At 35.1% G+C, this 19,262-nt stretch overlaps 3 protein-coding genes across 3 annotated transcripts in view; all 3 read right to left on the bottom strand.

The window, feature by feature from the left end:
• castor1 (cytosolic arginine sensor for mTORC1 subunit 1) overlaps window positions 1-1,263 on the bottom strand; it is a 30,027-nt gene extending 28,764 nt beyond the window's left edge. The window contains exon 1 of the mRNA XM_073839870.1: window positions 980-1,263. Within this exon, the coding sequence (XP_073695971.1) occupies window positions 980-1,092 (113 nt within the window). The 5' untranslated portion in view covers window positions 1,093-1,263. The remainder of the gene's footprint in view (window positions 1-979) is intronic.
• Window positions 1,264-2,310: 1,047 nt separating this feature from the next.
• On the bottom strand, window positions 2,311-12,041 carry nipsnap1 (nipsnap homolog 1 (C. elegans)). The gene is made up of 10 exons (XM_073840392.1): window positions 11,769-12,041; window positions 10,382-10,509; window positions 9,022-9,067; window positions 8,574-8,668; window positions 8,200-8,270; window positions 7,979-8,119; window positions 6,567-6,598; window positions 4,333-4,427; window positions 4,162-4,245; window positions 2,311-2,811 (listed from the first exon to the last, which is right to left on the bottom strand). The coding sequence occupies exons 1-10, from the start codon at window positions 11,846-11,848 to the stop codon at window positions 2,747-2,749; spliced, it is 837 nt and encodes a 278-aa protein (XP_073696493.1). The 5' UTR covers window positions 11,849-12,041; the 3' UTR covers window positions 2,311-2,746.
• A 5,708-nt stretch (window positions 12,042-17,749) lies between these two features.
• Window positions 17,750-19,262, bottom strand: part of lrrc74b (leucine rich repeat containing 74B) — a 21,556-nt gene continuing 20,043 nt past the window's right edge. The window contains exons 7-10 of the mRNA XM_073841410.1: window positions 18,895-19,010; window positions 18,472-18,550; window positions 18,246-18,341; window positions 17,750-18,164 (exon numbers count right to left, since the gene is read on the bottom strand). Coding sequence (XP_073697511.1) covers window positions 18,051-18,164; window positions 18,246-18,341; window positions 18,472-18,550; window positions 18,895-19,010 — 405 coding nt within the window. The 3' untranslated portion in view covers window positions 17,750-18,050. The remainder of the gene's footprint in view (window positions 18,165-18,245; window positions 18,342-18,471; window positions 18,551-18,894; window positions 19,011-19,262) is intronic.

The raw sequence follows: 19,262 nt of genomic DNA, 5'->3' as shown, positions 1-19,262 counted from the left end.
ATGATATTTAGACAAAATAAGAAAAGTATAGGCTACATATCTTTATTCTATTCAAATGTTTTCACCCCCAGCTCTTAATCGCGTTTTCTTCTGGAGCATCAGTGAGAATTTTAACCCCAAAAGTTGCATATGAGTCCCTCAGTTGTTCTCAGCATGAAAAGGCGGATCTCAAAAACATACAGCGATTGTTGGAAAGGGTTCAAATACACAAAAATGTTGAAAAACCAAAGAATTTGTGGGACCTGAAGGATTTTTCTGAAGGACAGTAGGCAGTTTAACTGTTCAGGACAAACAGGGGACTCATGGACAACTATCATTAAAAAATATATAAAAACATGCTGTGGATCATTCAGGTAACAACACAGTATTAAGAATCAAGCGTATGTAAACTTTTGAACAGGGTCATTTTTATAAATTCAACTATTATTTTCTTTTGTGGACCATATGTAAATGTATATTATATTAAATATTTATTCAGGTCAGTACTAAATAAAAAATAACATGCATTTGTACGATCCCTCTTATTTTGCTAAAGCAACTTATAAAACATTTCGCAGATTCTGAAAGATGTATGTAAACTTTAGACCTCAACAGTATCTTATATGATATATGTGAAAACCTGCATGCCCAAAAATGTCTAGCCAGGTAAGTTAGGCGGCTCACTACGTTATAAAACACGGCCATTATTTTAAGTCACAGCTGAGAACAAGCTGAGAATTGCCATCTTTATGAAAACGTCTTCCTTTTATAGCTACTTCAGTGCGTAATTGCAAGATTAAGTCAAAGGCCCCATCTGACATTATTTGGTCATTTATCATTTCAACAAACTAACTTAAACAGGGTGAGGCTCTTACTTTGCCGCTGAACACTGTAAACAAGCACGCTTTGTACTTGAACTGATGTCTAAATAAGAGACCATTGCACCATCAAACGCGTAAAAACATGTTTGCAAACTCATACAGGCGTTGACTGTCCTTACCTCGTCCTGTTCCTGAGAAATATCAGTTTGATCAGGGGGTGTGTGTACTGTTCAAGTGCCGTTTTGCTAATAGATGTCACTCTCAATTTATGATCCAAGATGTGGAGGTCCATCGTTTGCTAGTCCTTCAGGAAGACGCTGTGAAAATGTTTTCTGTGCAGTGCATGTGGCCGCGTTAAATAACGCAACGCGAGATCCGCCTATGTGATGTTACAAACCCCTGCGTTAGGAAAACGCTTCATCCTCGTGCACCGAGCACGCTGGTGGATAGCTGGTGGGAGAGACTCATTTCATGTAATTCGATTCGAGAAGTAATTGGACAGGGGATCTAAAACGCTGTTTACAACGGGACATACAGTTGGCCTCCTTCAGGGGGCGTTTGAAACCGCAAAAGATAATTTGAATTCGCATGTTCTATGTAAGGTTTTTGTAGATTAAAAATAGTGTTTTTTATCTATTATATTCACGAATTAACATTATAATATATCTAAAGTAATTTTCTTTGTAAAATTAAACAATCTACATGAAGTCATCACAAATAATCGTGATAGGGCGAATTTCATCAGCGTTGAGTAAAGTAACATGAATCACCTGACAGCAACGCTGCTTATTTTTCGTTTCAACAAATATTCAAGACAGTAATTCACATCAAAAACAACCAGGAGAAACTGACAAAAACATCCATTGTAATTCAAAGTATTAATATTTAGTTCAACCGAATCTGAAAACATACGCGTCGTGAAGCCCCACCCACTTTGGGAACCATCGTTTTTACGTTTGTTGCCATTCTACCAGTTCATTTTATTCTACTTGTATGGTTCGAACAGAAGCTGGGTCACACGCCCCCTTGCTCTTAAAGGGACAGCCGCTTCTACGATGGGTCAGTCTCACAAATATGTGACCCTGGACCACAAAACCAGTCATAAGGGTCATTTTTTTATTTAAAAGTTAAATAAATAAGCTTTCCGTTGATGTATGGTTTGTTAGGATAGGACATTATTTGGCGAATATACAACTATTTGAAAATCTAGAGTCTGAGGGTGCAAAAAAATCTAAATGTTGAGAAAATCACCATTAAAGTTGTCCAAATGAAGTTCTTAGCATTGCATATTACTTATCAAAAATTAAGTTTTGATATATTTGCGGTAGGAAATTTATAAAATGTCTTCATTGAACATGATCTTTAATTAATATCCTAATAATTTTTGGCATAAAATACCATACAATGTATTGTTGGCTATTGCTTCAAATATAACCATGCTACTTAAGACTGGTTTTGTGGTAAGTTAATAATCGAATATAAATGGAAGAAGAGACTACAAGTCACCAGAAATTATTTGTTCATTTATTATCCTAAAATGGAGTTTTAAAGTTTACTACAATAAAATTAAGTATTCTAATGAATGCATTCAGTTTAACACATTTCTTTTAATTGTAGATAAAAATCCATGTTGATGGGCATTTTCCTCAAGCACTCCAACAGGCCAAACATGCCAAATAATAGATCAGAAAGGAGAATAATGACTAAAAATGAGACTGTAATTATTTAATTATACTTTAGCAGTCTCATCCAAAGGCACTGAGGTCTGTCGTTGTTCTTTGATTGTCTTCACCACTGGCACAGTTTTGCATTCTTGCAGGCAGAGTTTAGGTCCAGCTCTGCTTTAAGAGGACCCGAAGACCATGATCATCTGCTTCAGATGTGTTTGAGTAAACTCAGAACGTCCCGACAGTAGATCTGTATTTGGTATCATCACACTGTTGATTTTACTGCAGCGGTGAATGTTCCATGGGAATCATAATTCTCGATTCCATCTTTTGGATAAGAGGCACTGTTGAAAACACATATAAACAAGTTTGGATGTACTGATTAAAATCTACTGTATTACTGTATGTGAGCAGTTCTACTGAAGTCCACCAGATGGCGCAGTTTACAAAGAAAACACTTTTGGTTTGATTGATTTGCTTACTACAGTTGAGGTCAGAAGTTTACATACACCTTGCAGAATCTGCAAAATGTTAATTATTTTACCAAAATAAGAAGGATCATACAAAATGCATGTTGTTTTTTATTTAGTACTGACCTGAATAAGAAATTTCACATAAAAGATGTTCACATATAGTCCACAAAGAAAATAATAATTGAATTTATAAAAACGGCCCTGTTCAAAAGTTTACATACACTTGATTCTTAATACTGTTTTTTTTTTTTTTTTTTTTTCCCTGAATGACCCATAGCTGTGTTTTTTGTTTAGTGATAGTTGTTCGTGAGTCCCTTGTTTGTCCTGAACAGTTAAACTGCCTGCTGTTCTTCTGAAAAGTCCTTCAGGTCCCACAAAGTCTTTGGTTTTCCAGCATTGTTGTGCATTTTGAACCCTTTCCAGCAATGACTGTGTGATTTTGAGATCCATGTTTTCACACTGAGGACAACTGAGGGACTCAAATGTAACTATTACAGAAGTTTCAAACACTCACTGATGCTCCAGAAAGAAACACGACGCATTGAAAGCTGGGGGGTGAACACTTTTTCGATTTAAAGATCAGGGTAAATTGAACTTCTTTTGTCTTCTGGGAAACATGCAGTACTAAATGAAAATAATATGATTTTTAGGCAAAAAAAGAAAAATGTACTACTTCTTTATTCTTTTCAAAAGTTTACACCCCCATCTCTTAATGCATTATTTTCCCTTCTGAAGCATCAATGGGTGTTTGAACCTTCTGTAATAGTTGCATATGAGTCCCTCAGTTGTCCTCAGTGTTAAAAGATGGATCTCAAAATCATACAGTCATTGTTTGAAAGGGTTAAAATACACAAAAACGCTGAAAAACCAAAGAATTTGTGGGACCTGCCCCGCAGGATTTTTCTGAAGAACAGCGGGCATTTTAACTGTTCAGGACAAACAAGGAACTCATAAACAACTATCACTAAACAAAAAACACACAGTTGTGAACAGGGTCATTTTTATAAATTGAAGTATTAATTTCTCTAGTGGACTATATGTAAATGTTGTTTAAGTGAAATATATTATTCAAGTCAGTACTAAATAAAAAGAACATGCATTTTGTATGATCCCTCTTATTTTGGTGAATAATTAACATTTTTTGCAGATTCCGCAAAGTGTATGTAAACTTCTGACCTCAACTGTATTTGTGCCCTTTCAACTGTTTTTGGCCTTACTCACTTGTATAGTGCACATTGACTTCCCAGCCCTCTTTTAGCCAAGCAGCATTTCTGGTCTCTTTTCTGGACTGCAGGTCTTTATAGGCTAAAACACATTAAAAAAATATTTTAAAGCACTTCATAATATGCAATGATCAGAAGAAGATACAAGCTCAGTGAAGGATGTTCTTACCCCATAAATGATGAACAACATACAATTCACCAATCTGTGTGAAGAAGCCGCCCACTGCTTCATTGTTTTCCTGTCTATATTTGATTGCTCGAGCCCTGGAACATGATAAAATAGATTAAATATGCAAGATGGTGATATAATATCAGTAGGGCTGCAACTAACGATTATTTTAATAATCGATTAATCTGTCGATTATTTTTTCGATTAATCGATGAATCGGATAAAAAAAACAAGGGATTTACAACCCTTTATTCAAAAACAGAACTAAAATCTTTAGAAAGTGCACGAACATGTTGCTCCTTGAACTGTTATAATAATAATAATAAAATAAAAATGGACTAACACAAAAAACATACACATGTATGCTTTACATCTGCCAAATATATAGACTAAATAAACTAAAATTACTATCCGTCAAGACAGCGGCTTGCTGTGGTGTACATGCTGCATTTCCCATCAAGAAGCCTCTCAAATTAAATTCCTCAGTGCGCATTAAAAAAGTCATGTGACTTTGCACGCTGGAACGGGATAACTTGACTAACTTTCTGCTACATTCATTCTGCCATGGCGGTGTTTAGTGTCCTGCCATCAGCAGCGACCAGCTGGAAGACTTCCGCATTCAAATGCACGCAAAACTGGCCTCAAAGCCCCAGCAAAAGTAATTACCATGAATGTGTCAAGGCAAAAATTAAGAAAATATTCGAATTACTTATTAATAAACTAGTATTTTCTGATTCAGTGTTGCAAAGATGAAATTGACGATCCTGCCATCTGCTCATTAATGCCTAATGCATCTTTATGGATTAGCTAATGAAAGAGTTTTGTTTTCGATTTTAATTATTTCGTTTTATAGTAAAATAATAATTTAAAGCTTTATATAGATATTGTGTTTGTGAGGCAATTACCTGGGTTTCGGTTAATTATTGTGAAGCGCTCCTGTTTAAACCAAAGATATCAAGCGTATTCTGTTTGTTTTCTTTAAGAGCACATTTTGTTGATACTGTTAGTACACACAAACTAAGGTAGACCCTTTAAAGTTCCGGCCCGGGTGGTAAATTACTCTTACCTTTATGAGCAAAAAAGAAATTCCACATTGCACTGGCGTCTCCATGTCCTGCAAATCGCGCTTCTGTCCGCACAAACTTTGGAATTATCTTGATTGAATGATTAAACTAATATTATGATATGTTTTAAGTTTTTTATATCAATGGATTTTAATTTAAATCGCGATGAATTAAGCAGGCTTTTGATCTGTCTGCCGCTGTTTGCTAGGTATAACTTTAAAAAACAAAAACTTGAATTTAACAAACAAAAAGTTTTCCAAATATATCTCTAAATTAACTTTATAAACTAAAGGAACGAAAATAAATGTAATCACTTTGCTATTAAAAACAGCAGCTGTGTAATGAGGAAGAGAAAGAGAAAAAAAGACAGTCGGACTGGAAATTCAGTCGGCCAAAAATTGATGTCGGACATTTTTACAAGGAATGTTTGTTTAATAGCCTATTTAATACTCTTAGGCTACTTTCTTAATTAAATATATTATTTCTTTGATTTATTTTAGCGTTTTTAGGCTGCTTGTTTGCTGACTGAAGTGTAGGCTATATATAAAAAAACAACGTGCCACCGTCACAGCCCTATTCAAAACTGAGACGATTTCACCTCAGCAGAGCTCCTCTTTCTCCTTACGGTTGTGGTATGTTTTCGACACATTATACAGACAGACAGTGTTACAAAAACTATAGAAGTAGTTTTCTCCATCTCCACTATCCAACGACCCGTACAGCAGCTGTTTTGCGATCGAGCATTGGCTGCTGTGAAAGTACGCTAGCCAAAGTAGGCTTAAATATCAAACATGTTTGATATAAATCGGGGCAGCATATATATATAATGTAGAAACGGTGCTTTATGCTCAAATGTTCCAGTTTTGCGCATAAGTTAAATTCGCATTTTTGGATGGAAACACAGCATATGAGGTGCCGAACTCTGCTGGCATCAGTGCGGGAGAGAGACCGAATGTGTCCACTCCGCTCTGCGCTCAAATTTTTTTTTTAATATATATAATAACAACCAAATGTCTCTGCGTCGCGCGACACAACGAATCGATTATGAAATTCGTTGCCAACGCTTTTAGTAATCGATTTTTATCGATTTTATCGATTCGTTGTTGCAGCCCTAAATATCAGTATACTTTCTTAAGTGTGCTTAACTGTACTATTCACACGCACACTTACCAATGATTTCCCCACTCGATCATTGTACCGGGCTTGATTGAGAAATTTCAGGACAAGCAGACCAGAAAAAAAGAACAAGTTTAAGAAAATGCACACATAATATTTAAATGAGCTGAAAATGTACTTAACCTCGGGACATCCAAGATGTAGGTGAGTTTGTTTCTTTATCAGAACAGGTTTTAGCATTAAATCACTTGCTCACCAATGGATCCTCTGCAGTGAATGGGTGCCATCAGAATGAAAGTCCAAACACACAACACTAGTTCAATAATTAATGTTTTGTTAAGCGAAAATCTGCTTGTTTGTTAAAAACAAATCCATCACTAAGATGTTTAGAACTTAAAACTGTTACTTCCAGCATAGTAAAAAATTCTTTATCCGTAATAACTGATATCTCTAATGAAAAAGTTATTTCATCTGAATTAGGAGAGAAATATACACAGATAAAAAAAGCCAAAAAAAATCTAAAACAGTTTAAAATAAATGTGTCTGTGGATTTTGATGTAAGAGGACAGCAGATAATGGACTTTTTCACTACAGGATGCTGTTTTATCAGCTTATTCTGACGGCACCCATTCACTGCAGAGGATCCATTGGTGAAAAAGTAATAATACATTTCTCCAAATCTGTTCGAATGATGAAAGAGCTCATCTTCGATGGCCTGAGGGTGATTACATTTTCCTTTAAGGCGAGACACTGCAGGTAAATAGGGTAAAAAAAAAAAATAACTAACAGTTATCACCTTACTTACCCAGTTGATTGATTACATTGATAATTGCAAACACTTTTTGTATTACAAGTTTTCTAAACTGTTATTTAATGAAATATCTGCAAATTTGCATAAATGTCTAGTACGAAAATCAAAACACTGGATTAAGTCAGTTTCAAAATTCTTGTTTAAATTTTTTTAAATATTAGAGTCTAATGTCTTTACAGAGGGGATCTCATTTTGTCACTCCATAATTCAGAAAATACTTAGAACAGACAGAAAACATTTTTTTTTTTTTACAATTTTGGGGGGAATAAAATGTATAAACTCAAGCTAATTATATATGAACAAATCCCTCTGTAAAAACCTTCAGAATACAGACAGGAATAAAAATGTAAAGTTTAGTGTGTGTAAGTGCTACTGAATTGGAGATTCATGGCTCAGTGTAGGAGAAAAAAACTCATTTTAAGAAAACTGGCCTTTAAAAATGTGTATTGTAATTGAAATCTATTGACACAAATAGATAAAGCGCTATAAAAGAAACGCCTAACAGTGTCTTTTGGATGTTTTCTTTCCACTGGTCTAAAAAAAACACTTTATGAATCACCAAAAAGCCCAAAAGCTCTAACTCAAACTTGTCTCCCCTTAAGCTATAAAATATAAAGGTGTATATTTAAAACAGAACAATTAAAATGGTATTTACCAGTAGTTTATATGTTCTCAGTTCATAAATGTTGGGACCGCTTCTGGGCGCAGGCTCGTTCCAGAAACTAAACTCCAGAAGAAGCTGGCTGTGTCGGGAGATCAACATCTTACTTCTCTCTTTTCGAAATGCAAGATACGCCTGCACAGAAAACATTTTGATATTTGATATTTTGACATTCTTACATCCAAATTTGAAATCCACAGAGATGTGTTAAATACCGTATTTTGGTTGAGTTTGCGCAAACACTCTGTTAGAGCAGGATATCCACCAGAATACTTCCAGAGATGCACTACAAACACAAAACAGCATGTCACCATAGTACTATAAAACATCTAACAGATATTTAAACAAACCAAATTTGGTACTTTAAAAACTCAGTGATTTGTGTAAGTATACACTACTTTCAGCTTTGCATCACAGAAATAAATCTTACATTTTATTCAAATAGAAAACAGTTACTTGCAATTGTAATAATATTTCACAATATTACTCTTTTTAGTGTATTTTTGAGCAAATAAATGCAGCCTTGATGAGCATAGGAGACGTTTTCAAAAACATTTCAACACAAAAATATGTTGCTTTTCCATCTCACCTGCCTGATCCTGTTCACCGTACCAGGTGTTCCAGCTTCCAACGACTTCACATGGATAATCTGCATCACGATGAAGTTCTTTCTGTACCTCATCCCTCCAAACAAACAAACAAACAAACAAACAGTGGAAGTAGTTTAGAAATGAATTATTTAGACAGTATAAGCTTAAATTACAATAATGGACAATAGACAAAAAAAAAAAAAAAAAAAGATGAAATGCTTTAACATGCAGTTTCCATTTCTGTGTTGATATATTTGCTATTGAAACAGGAAGCTAAGGACATACTGCTACTACATTAATGATAACATATCACGGTCACATCGGACAATCAAGGAACCAAAGTACATCACATCTAGACACGGCAGGCCTGCAAGTGTCATATTGAAAGCAAGACTGTGTACTTATCAGCATTATACAGTGCAATTGCAAAAACAAAATGGTGCTTACGACATTTTATTGTATGCCTCCATGCACTCTGGCTTGACATTGTGAACTGAAAGAAGAAAAGCAGGATTTGTCAGAAACAACACTTGTACAGTGCTTTGCAAATGTATTAATACCCTTTCATTTTTTTCACATTTGTTTTGTTGCAGCATTATGTTAAACTGCTTTAAATTAGTCCCCACATCAATTTACACTCCATACACCAAAATAATGACAAAGCAAAAACCAGATTTGCAAATTTTACAAATTTATTAAAAATAAAACACTGAAATAAGTACATTGCATAAGTATTCATACCCTTAACTCAGTACATAGTTGAAGCACCTTTACAGCCTCAAGTCTTTTTGGGTATGATGTGACAAGCTTTGCACATCTGCATTTAGCAATTATCTGCCATTCTTTGCCTCACCTTTTCACCTCTCAAGCTGTCAGCTTGGATGGGGGCTGGCAGACATTTTCTAGAGTCCTAGTTGTTCCAATCGTCTTCCATTAGGGATAATGGAGGCTACATGCTTCTGTGAACCTTCAATGCAGCAGATTTTTTTCTGAACTCTTCCCTAGATCATTGCCTTAACGCAAGTCTGTCGCTGAGCTCTACAGGCAGTTATCTTGACCTCAGGACTTGGTTTTTGCTCTGATATGCATTTTCAGCAGTTAGACCTTTTCTGAGAGGTGTGCGCCTTTCTAAATCATACTCATTCAAATGAATTTGCCACAGTTTAACTCCACTCCAAGTGTAGTAACATCTAGAAGCAATATCAATGCTCCTGAGCTAAATTTCGAGTGTCCCAGAAAAGGGTATGAATACTTATGCAACAGGCTCTTTTCAGTTTTTTATTTCTAATAAATTTGCAAAGTTGTTACAAACCTGTTTTGTGCTTTGTCATTATGGTGTAGGAGATGTAGATTGATGTGGAAAAAAAAGTAATTTAAAGCAGTTTAACATAATGCTGCAACAAAACGTGAAAAAAATGAAGGGGTATGAATACTTTAGCAAGGCACTGTATCTTGCAATTAGGTCTAGACATTGTAAACCTTTTTGAATTCAGTGTAATTCCTCGTGATTTTATCCCTCAAATCAACCGTTTAATGCAATATCACTTTTCATTACCATTCTCCATACAGCTGGTCTCTTGAAAACAAAAGAATTCTTCACATAAACACTTTGGAGGCTGATTTATTAAAGCAATTAGTCTAAAACAAACAGTTTAGGCTGTTTTCTGGTGGAAAGCGACAAGCGAGTGCATCATTCATGCATGGGGATATTTTTAGCAATTTATATCAACTATATTGCATGCACAATTTCTCCCTAGGCCTAAACAGTTAAGCGCATGCTTGAAGGTTTTTAGATGGATTGGCTCACACTGAATCTTGTAGAGGTTGCTGGTTTCTTTCTTGGAGAGCAGATTGGAGTGGGCATCTTTCCTGGCATCCACTTTGTGTGCAAACATGGAACTCAACCAGCCTTCATCACTTTTATTCGCAAAACCTCTAAAGATTCACAAGCAAAACTGTTTCAGCAAGTGTTTAATAAATATATAAGTGATGCATCACAAGCTGCAATGCACAATATTACTAAAAGCTAGTACGCACATGGGTAGCTGATGAAACATTTCAAGCAGTGACAGCAAGTGTGACATGCTAAATTGTTTAAAAAATTATTATGCATACAGTTTTAATAACTTTTATAGCTTAATAGCCATCCTACAGTGTATTTGGGTTCATAAACTAGTGGAAAATTAAATTAATATTGTTACATAACTACATTCTAATGATAATTTGAGGACAAATGTTCCCCCGTAGAGACCACTGATTAATAAAGACATATTTTTTTTAAATGCTAAAGGCTTTCCCTTTCTTAACTAAAATTAGCCTGGAATTATTATTATTAACTTTATTTACAGGCAATGGCAGTTGGCACTTGAATATGTATACTGTATATTTTTAAATATGCAAAATGTTTTATTATTTTATATCTGTTAAAATATAACAATAATAATAACAAACTTGATTTATAAAAACAAAACGTACTGTTCATAAACTAGTGGAAAATTAGATAATTATTGTTGCATAACTACATTCTAATGATAATTTGAGGACAAATGTTCCCCTGTAGAGACCACTGATTAATATATATATATATATATATATATATATATATATATATATATATATATATATATATATATATATATTAATATGCTAAAGGCTTTCTTTACTAAAATTAGCCTGGAATTATTATTATTAACTTTATTTACAGGCAATGGCAGTTGGCACTTTAATATGTACACTGTATATTTTTAAATATGCAAAAGGTTTTATTAAATTATTTTATATCTGCTAAAATACAATAATAATAATAACAAACTTAAACGTACTGCAAGTTAAACTAAGTGCTCAAAGCAACAGACATTATTGAAATGTCAGAGGAAAAGGTTATTTCATGTGAAAAATCTAGCAATATTACCTGTGCATTGTGGGCGATCATTCGAGGAACTGAATTTATGCACTTTAAAAATTCTCTTGTCAGACTACAACACTATTATGCGGCACTTTAAGCCTACACTTTACCTTACACATTCACATATATTTTAACATAACGCCCTGATGTTAAAAAAACACATATTATTCATCAACAGCCCACATATTGAATATATGACTTAACAGATTTTAGATCTACACTTTTACTTGCTTTACCCTAGCAATTGTATCGTGCTACACACGTCTCTTGACAAATGAATGCACATTACCTGGCCAGCCATGTTGAATGCACCTTATTAAGGAAATGCTGCTGTCTCTTAAGGATATGTAAAGACCGTGATGTCGCCATTATTCTCTCGTGTTGTTTGTGGATTCGCGTCTATATGAAGTTGCAGTAGTTGCAACACACGAGTTAATGTTTGACGCGCTTGAACTGTTGGACTTCAGCTTCATGTGTGTCTTTGATTCGTCGACGTTTAGAAACTCATTCATCACGATGATTAATCTGTTGATCTTGTCGCTGATGTAATTAAAATCCAGTCAAAAGAAAACAAACCTTTTCGAACAAGACTAAGCTGGTTTAGAGCTAGTTTTAGTGTTTTTTTTGAGGGGGAAAAGTAAAGAATAATAATAATTAAATCGACCAAATGCAATCTAAACCCTAGGGTTTTCAGGAGGAGTCATCAATCGGCCATACTGGCTGCAATGAATGTAAACAATGCCACTGAGCTGAAGGAAACTCGCAAATGGACGTTTGTTCAACTAGAGCAGTGTTGCCAGATCAGGTTGAGGATTTCCAGCCCAAAAGCTCACCAAATCCCGCCCACTTCAACAAAAACCAGCCCAAATTTTAACTGCCAAAATAATGAGAATTTTATTGCCATGTCAAGGTTGATAAGGACCATTTTTATCTCTTTAAAAAAAGAATAATGACAAAATAAAATAAAGATAAATCAATTTCACAGGAATATGGATCAAAACAGTCCGAAAATATGTGTAAAATGTTCAGAAATCTTTTCAAAGTGGAAATTAACTGATACCCTTGGAAAAACGCATGCATCATTTTCAATGTCCACAGTAAAAAAAATATGCTAATTTCTGTGCAAAAAGTGCACAATAAAGTGATGAGAAACAAATGTAATGTAAAACCCCGTCACTCACAAGTCATCAAGTCTCACTAACGTAATAGACGTAAATTGATGGACAGGTCTCTGTTAAACTAAACCAGTAAGGGTTACGTTAAGCAAAAATGAGTTGATGACTGCACTACACATTATATTACTGTGATAGTTTGCGCTCGAACGTACTAAAATAACATGACTAATGATAAAAGTGAAGAAAAAAACAGCTGATTGGGCGTCTTTTAATTTTTTTAAAGCAGCCCAAATTTTGTCTACCCGCCCAATGCCTTATTCTCCGGTCCAAGCCGATCAAAAGAAGCCCAATTGGGCGGAAACCCGCCCAATCTGGCAACACTGAACTAGAGGCACTTTTAGCCTTGTAAATTTGAAGAAAAACAAATTGCAAGAGAAATTGTTCCAACTGCAATGAGCAAATATCATCTCAATATACAGCTGTTATTTTAAAATACAATAACTTCTACAATAACTCCCAGATAATCGAAAATAGAGACAGAGCGGCACGCGTCATAATCTGAAGGCCATTTCAATGGCAAACCAACAATCTCCATTGACTTTGTATTGCGAGAAGCTCACTGCTGAAAAAAACAGCATTAACTTCATTCACATTTACAACTATGTGTTTGCTGCATAAAAACAGGTCGATAATTGCAAACAGCTGAAAAAATGTGGAAATAAAAATTCATTCTCTGTCACGAGGGGGCGCTTTAGGAGCGCTGAAATATTACGGTTTCCCTAGTAACAGCTGTACACAAAGCAGCATTAACGCTGTTTTATTAGGCATGATATGAAAATGCCAACGACATGTTTCTGAGGACAGTCGGTTCCCTTCAGATACATTCATATAAAGACATCAGTGCTGCGTTTTGACTTTGAAACATGCAGCGGGCATATTTATTCAATGAAATCACTGCCTTCTGAAGTTAGCCCCATAGCGATTCTAACGGTTGGAATAAAATAGCAGACTGAGTGAACTGCATCAATGTGCTCTTCTTTTAACCGACAACCTTTAATCCTTTAGGCATATTATACTGCTGACATTTATACTCACATTCATATTAAGAGATTGAACAATATGTGAATAAACGTACTTGTTTCTTTTTTAGCGCGTCTTCAACACCCCATCTACAGCGCGGCTCTGTGCACTTCGTGCTGCGCTTGTCAAATGAAATGGTACATATATGGCATTTCTTTTTTTCAGTATTTATTGATCCTTATTTATTTCAGTTAGTCTCTGAATGTTATTTACATATGTGACCGTGGACAAAAAATAGCTTACATATATTCGTTTTGAATGAAAACTTGTTTTTACCGTTAGCATATGTGAGGCAAAAGAAGTTAGAATGAAAGATAAATTACATTTTATAGCATTTAAACAAGTTCTGCTCGCCTATTTGAAGGTTTCTATTGGATGATTTAATGTAAACATCATATTAGGCGACTACGCATTACTTTACGGAGAGTTTACGAACTACTAGCTAAGTCCTGCCTTACAAACAACTGGTGCAACCAAATAATGTATAGATTTAGTTACAAACTAACTAGTAGTTACTAAGCCTCTAGTGTGGACTTAATGTTCCAATTTAAGTAAGAACTTACGAATGGCTAGTGCAAAGCTTGTTGACCCATCAAAAAACGACCACCGTGTAGCAGGTAAAGTCTGATTATTCGGAAGAGGGGGGGCGTCTTAGGCAATTAGGCTATCCATGGGTACCAAAGACGTCACTTCCGCTATGCTCGCCGCCATATTTGTGTCCGATATGATAACAGGCACAGCGCATCTAAATGAGATTTATTAATAAATTGAAACAAGAAATTACTTTTTATCACTACTTCCCACACTGTGTATTTGACTTGATTGTATGTTTAGGACAGATTGTGTAAATTATTGTGAACGTAGTCGCTCGGTGAAGGCTTTAAGACCTGGAAGAATCCTTTGCCGGCTGGTCACTACTTCACAGCGAACGGGACTCGCGCTGACGGCACTAATACAGTCCGCGCTTAGATTTCGGCAAATTAGTTTTGCCGAATGCAAAAAAATGTGATTATTGAGCATAAGCCCAACATCCAGCAAGCCAAGGGAAGACGTCTTTCACGTTTTGTGTATTCATAAACCCGGATCTCATTATTGAAGCTCAAATTCAAGCACCAAAAGCATGCGATTTCTTTGTTTAAAAATATGCTTTTTCATTCATCCAGACTATATGGCCGCATAACATTTTAGTTTACTTTAGTTTATTACATTACTTGTGCAGCCAGTCACAATTCACAATGGTACCATTTACTCGGGATGATGATTTGTGTGTGTGCCATTTTTGTATGACAAATAATTTTTAGGGTAATTGTACATAAATAGTTTTAGCAAAACAAATATGATTATTTTAAGAACCTTTTTTACATGTATATACTTTACTGCAGGCGTTGCAATGACGAACGCTATGTAGTACAATAGTTTAGCGTTTATTATTTAATTTTCATAATTCACTAAACACTGCATGTTCTAAAATGCCTTCAACTGTAAACACTCTTGCTCTTAAGCCTAATACACACTGAAACAAATAATTTACGGCATCTGGGTGTACTGTAAGTCACTATTCTCTGCATTAGCACTGTTTTGAACTTACTGTTTGAATGCATTCTCGTTTACTAAATCTTTTGACGTACGAGTTGATCGGTTCAAAATGTAATTAACTGATTCTTTTCATTTTAAGGCATTATTTTCGTTATCATCTACTTATTTACAATCTTAGTCAATAATTAATTATTATTGCACTACTCTTGTTGTGCCGAAAAAACACCCTGCTGTGAAAAGCACCTGCGTGAATGACACCGGTACACTAAAGGCTATATGCATACCGACCCACTTCAAGCACTGCTGAGATCGAATAAATCTGTAATTAGGTTTTTTTCTGATGACTGTTGTTACAGCTAACAGAACAACATATCCCGGGCATATTGTATCCCTGTTGTGAACATTCTGGGAGTTTTGTTGCTCTTCCTCTGGTAGTTGTGGCTGCTGTGACCATAGACTAAAACAGGTAGCGCGGACACAAAAATGGCGGCGATAAAGCACAGTGACGTCACATGGTCCCTATGAATATTATTATTATTACTACTACTACTACTACTACTTAGTAGCCTTTGCAGTTAAATTAATGTGGGCTTATTCTTTTGTGAAGTCATAATACCAACTAATTTTAAGAACAGTGGAAGTTACACTTTTTTTCTTTCTCCATTTCTGGCGCCTCCTGGATGTACTGCGCCCTTAGCATTTGCCTATACTGCCTATGCCACAGGCCGGCCCTGTTTATGCTGGTCCTTTGCTGGTTTATGCTGGTCATGTTGCTGGTCAAGGACCAGCATAAACCAGCAAAGGACCAGCATAAACCAGCAAATGGCCAGCATAAACCAGCAAAGGACCAGCATAAACCAGCATCCCAGCACCAAAACCTATACCTAACCAGCATATGCTGTTTTTTTCAGCAGGGTGCCTTCTTGTCATTTCTGACTTATAACAAAAAACAACAATGTCTAAAAGCTGCCATGTGACAAGGTGCACAGTAAACAAGCTAAAAAACACAGAACTACATTTCTATAAGCTGTCGGCCTAAAAAAAACAAGTGTTTAAGAAAATAAAAGTTGAGCGCAACGTGTCATATTACTCTGAGAACTACGCCTGCTGGAGGGAAATTTAACGGCGACAGTAAACATTCATTATTTAACCATGTCAAAGAATTATTTCACCACTATGAAATGAGGAGATACTTTAATAAACTAAATTGTATTGGTCTGTGTCACCTTTTCCTTACCTTCCTTTTTTTGGAGAAATGATCCAGCTGAATGGCCCAACGTGAAATACACTAACATCTACAACTATTTGTGTTCTTAAAATCTAGTTTTTTGGGTCGACAGCTTATAAAAACGTAGTTCTGTGTGTTTTTTTTTAGCGTGTTTACTGTACACTTTGTCTCATAGCAGCTTTTAGACATTGTTCTGTTTTTTGTTATTAGTCAGAAATGACAAGGAGTCCACTTCCCGCAATACAAAGTCAGTGGAGAGCATTGGATTGTTTTCTGCATACGGTAAGTACTACAAATTAAAATTACAGAATCTGAAAGCTTTTTATAGTAGCCTGGTGAAAATTGAATTAATGAAAACAAAAGCTGGTTTGTTGACCCAGCAGGGTTTAGGCCTATATAGAAAGGCCAAAAAATGCCATTTTTACTAATAAAATTCCACAGTGTAGGCTAAGCTGTCAGAAACTATGGTTACAATGGTAATTACTTTTAAGGAAGATTTTATGTGTGTTATTCACTTGAATAATACTGCAGTGTGAGAATTAAGTTTTAGAAATGCAAATATTTCAAGTAGTCTGAGGCCATGAAACTGTATGCATACACTACCTTTAAAATGATTGTATTAATACTTTTATAGATTTCTATCTCAAATAAATGCTGTGCTTTTGAACATTCTTATCAAAGAATCCCAAAAAATGTTTTCATGGTTTCCACACAAATATGAAGCAGTACAACTGTTTTATTTTAAATATTAAAATGATTTCTGAAGGATCATGTGACACTGAAAACTCATGAATTCATAATATTTCATAATATTTGTGACCCTGGAACACATTGAAATTTTCTTAAATTGAGATATATGAAAGCTGAATGAATAAGCTTTCCTATTTTTAAGGATATGACAATATTTGGCCGAGATACAACTATTTGAAATCTTAAAGGGTATAAAAAAAATAAAAAATAAATCAAAATACTGAGATAATCATCTTTAAAGTTGTCCAAATTAAGTTCTTAGCAATGCATATTACTAATCAAAAATGGTAGGGAATTTACAAAATATCTTCATGGAACATGATCTTTACTTAATATCCTAATGATTTTTGGCTTAACAGAAAAATGTGTAATTTTGACCCATAAAATGTATTGTTGGCTATTGCTACAAATATACCAATGCTAATTAAGACTGGCTTTGTGGTTCAGGGTTACATATAATAAACTGTTGATCATAAAAAAAGGCACCAGAGACTTCTGAAAACATTTTTTTTTTTTTTTAATCTTACCAACCCCAAACTTTTGGATGGTAGAGTAGTAAAAAGTAATTCTAGTCTAGCAAGTCTAGCTTGCTCCACACATCATCAAAATTTTCTAAGTAATGTTTTAAAGTCTATGGTCACTAATGTAATCAAATCTTCTTCTAAACATAATTCTACTGAAGCGCCGTTCCCTTAATGCCGGAAACCATGATCCATCAACTATGACTTGATCCAATTTACAACGTGGAGGAGTGTGGAGCGAGATTCAAATCAGTTTAGATTCCCGTTTTAAGCAAGTTTAGAAATATATTTGCAGTTCTACAAGCCTACACGATTACAATTGGATTGTCCAGAATGTGTTTTCAGCTCTTTTTAAGCACAGCATTAATTTTTCCACCATGTTTCACTTGCAGATTTGGGAGTGTATCTTTGGTGCTTTCAAATAAGTCTTCAAATTCCTGGTCCACGCAAATATCCTATAAGAAACTGATGGTAAAGATACAGATAACCAATAAGGAAAAGCAAATCTGATAAATGAATGGGAAAGATACACTCACAGAGAACTCTAAGAACTCAACTGCAGTTTCTGGGTTTGCCTGAACTGATTTTAAAATGGCGAAGCATCCCGCTGACTGCATTGGGTTCCTAGACATCTGGATCATACAGGAAAACCAACAAAATTAGTCATAACAAGGATAGAAATCCCATAAATCTCCTCTGACACAGACTTAAAAGTCTAAGCCTAAAAGCCATACTTGCTGCTACTATTTTAATCTTTCGTACTTTGAGAATTCGTAGAGTTGTGTTCACTTTGAGGCCCAGCGCAAAATGGATGGCTCCTTCAAGCGGTATGCGATTATTGCTGCAGACAAAGAAAAGAAAGTATTTTAAGCAAGTATTTATGGTACTTTTATTCCAGTTGTCAGTTTATTGACTGTTTGCAAAGTCTGGTGTTTGTTGATTTCACCACTGCAAATAAATCATGAATAACTGTGCATTGTGAGCATTCAAACTCATTTAGCAAGCAAACACTGAACAATTTCAACTGTCTACCATCCCATAATTACAGCAATAAATCAAGGATTGTGTACACTTGTGCAGAAAAGAATATGTGAGGGGGGTCTTCAAAACACTGACTCGTAGGTGATGCATGTCCTGCATTCTTTAAAAAGAGTATAATATACAATCATACAATGACAACGGTACCTGATGTTCAGATCCTCCAGTGTATTGTTGTTTTTGAGTGCTTCTTCTAGAGCCATGGCTCCTTCTTTGCCCAGGCCATTGTACGACAAATCCAGTGTCCGCAAAAAGATATTTCCCTTAAAAAGTAAATCCAACATAATGACTACAGTAACATATGTGCAGAATTTAAGTGCTTTTTCTGTCAAAAGGGTCATTGTATTTGTTTGTTTGTTTGTTTGTTTACCCCTACTGAGACCCACTTATAATTTGTTTCCACCAGAAATAATTTTTAATACTAATCATAATTATTAGTAGTAGTAGTAGTCGTAGTATTTTGTAATCTATTTATTTATTTAAAATTGTATTATTAATTTTAATTTTATGCACCC

The sequence above is a fragment of the Garra rufa genome, chromosome 5 (genome assembly GCF_049309525.1).
Source record: "Garra rufa chromosome 5, GarRuf1.0, whole genome shotgun sequence".
NCBI lineage: Eukaryota > Metazoa > Chordata > Actinopteri > Cypriniformes > Cyprinidae > Garra > Garra rufa.
Note: the sequence above shows the minus strand (reverse complement) of the source record. Positions and strands in the feature narration are given on the sequence as shown.

Excerpts from the sequence above, each read along its gene's own strand:
- nipsnap1 (XM_073840392.1), bottom strand. The coding sequence starts at position 11,848 with ATGGCGACATCACGGTCTTTACATATCCTTAAGAGACAGCAGCATTTC. Across the intron at positions 8,120-8,199 it reads GCAAACTCAACCAAAATACG|GCGTATCTTGCATTTCGAAA; the intron begins GTATTTAACACA and ends TTTTCTGTGCAG. Across the intron at positions 4,246-4,332 it reads TGTTGTTCATCATTTATGGG|CCTATAAAGACCTGCAGTCC; the intron begins GTAAGAACATCC and ends AATGTGTTTTAG.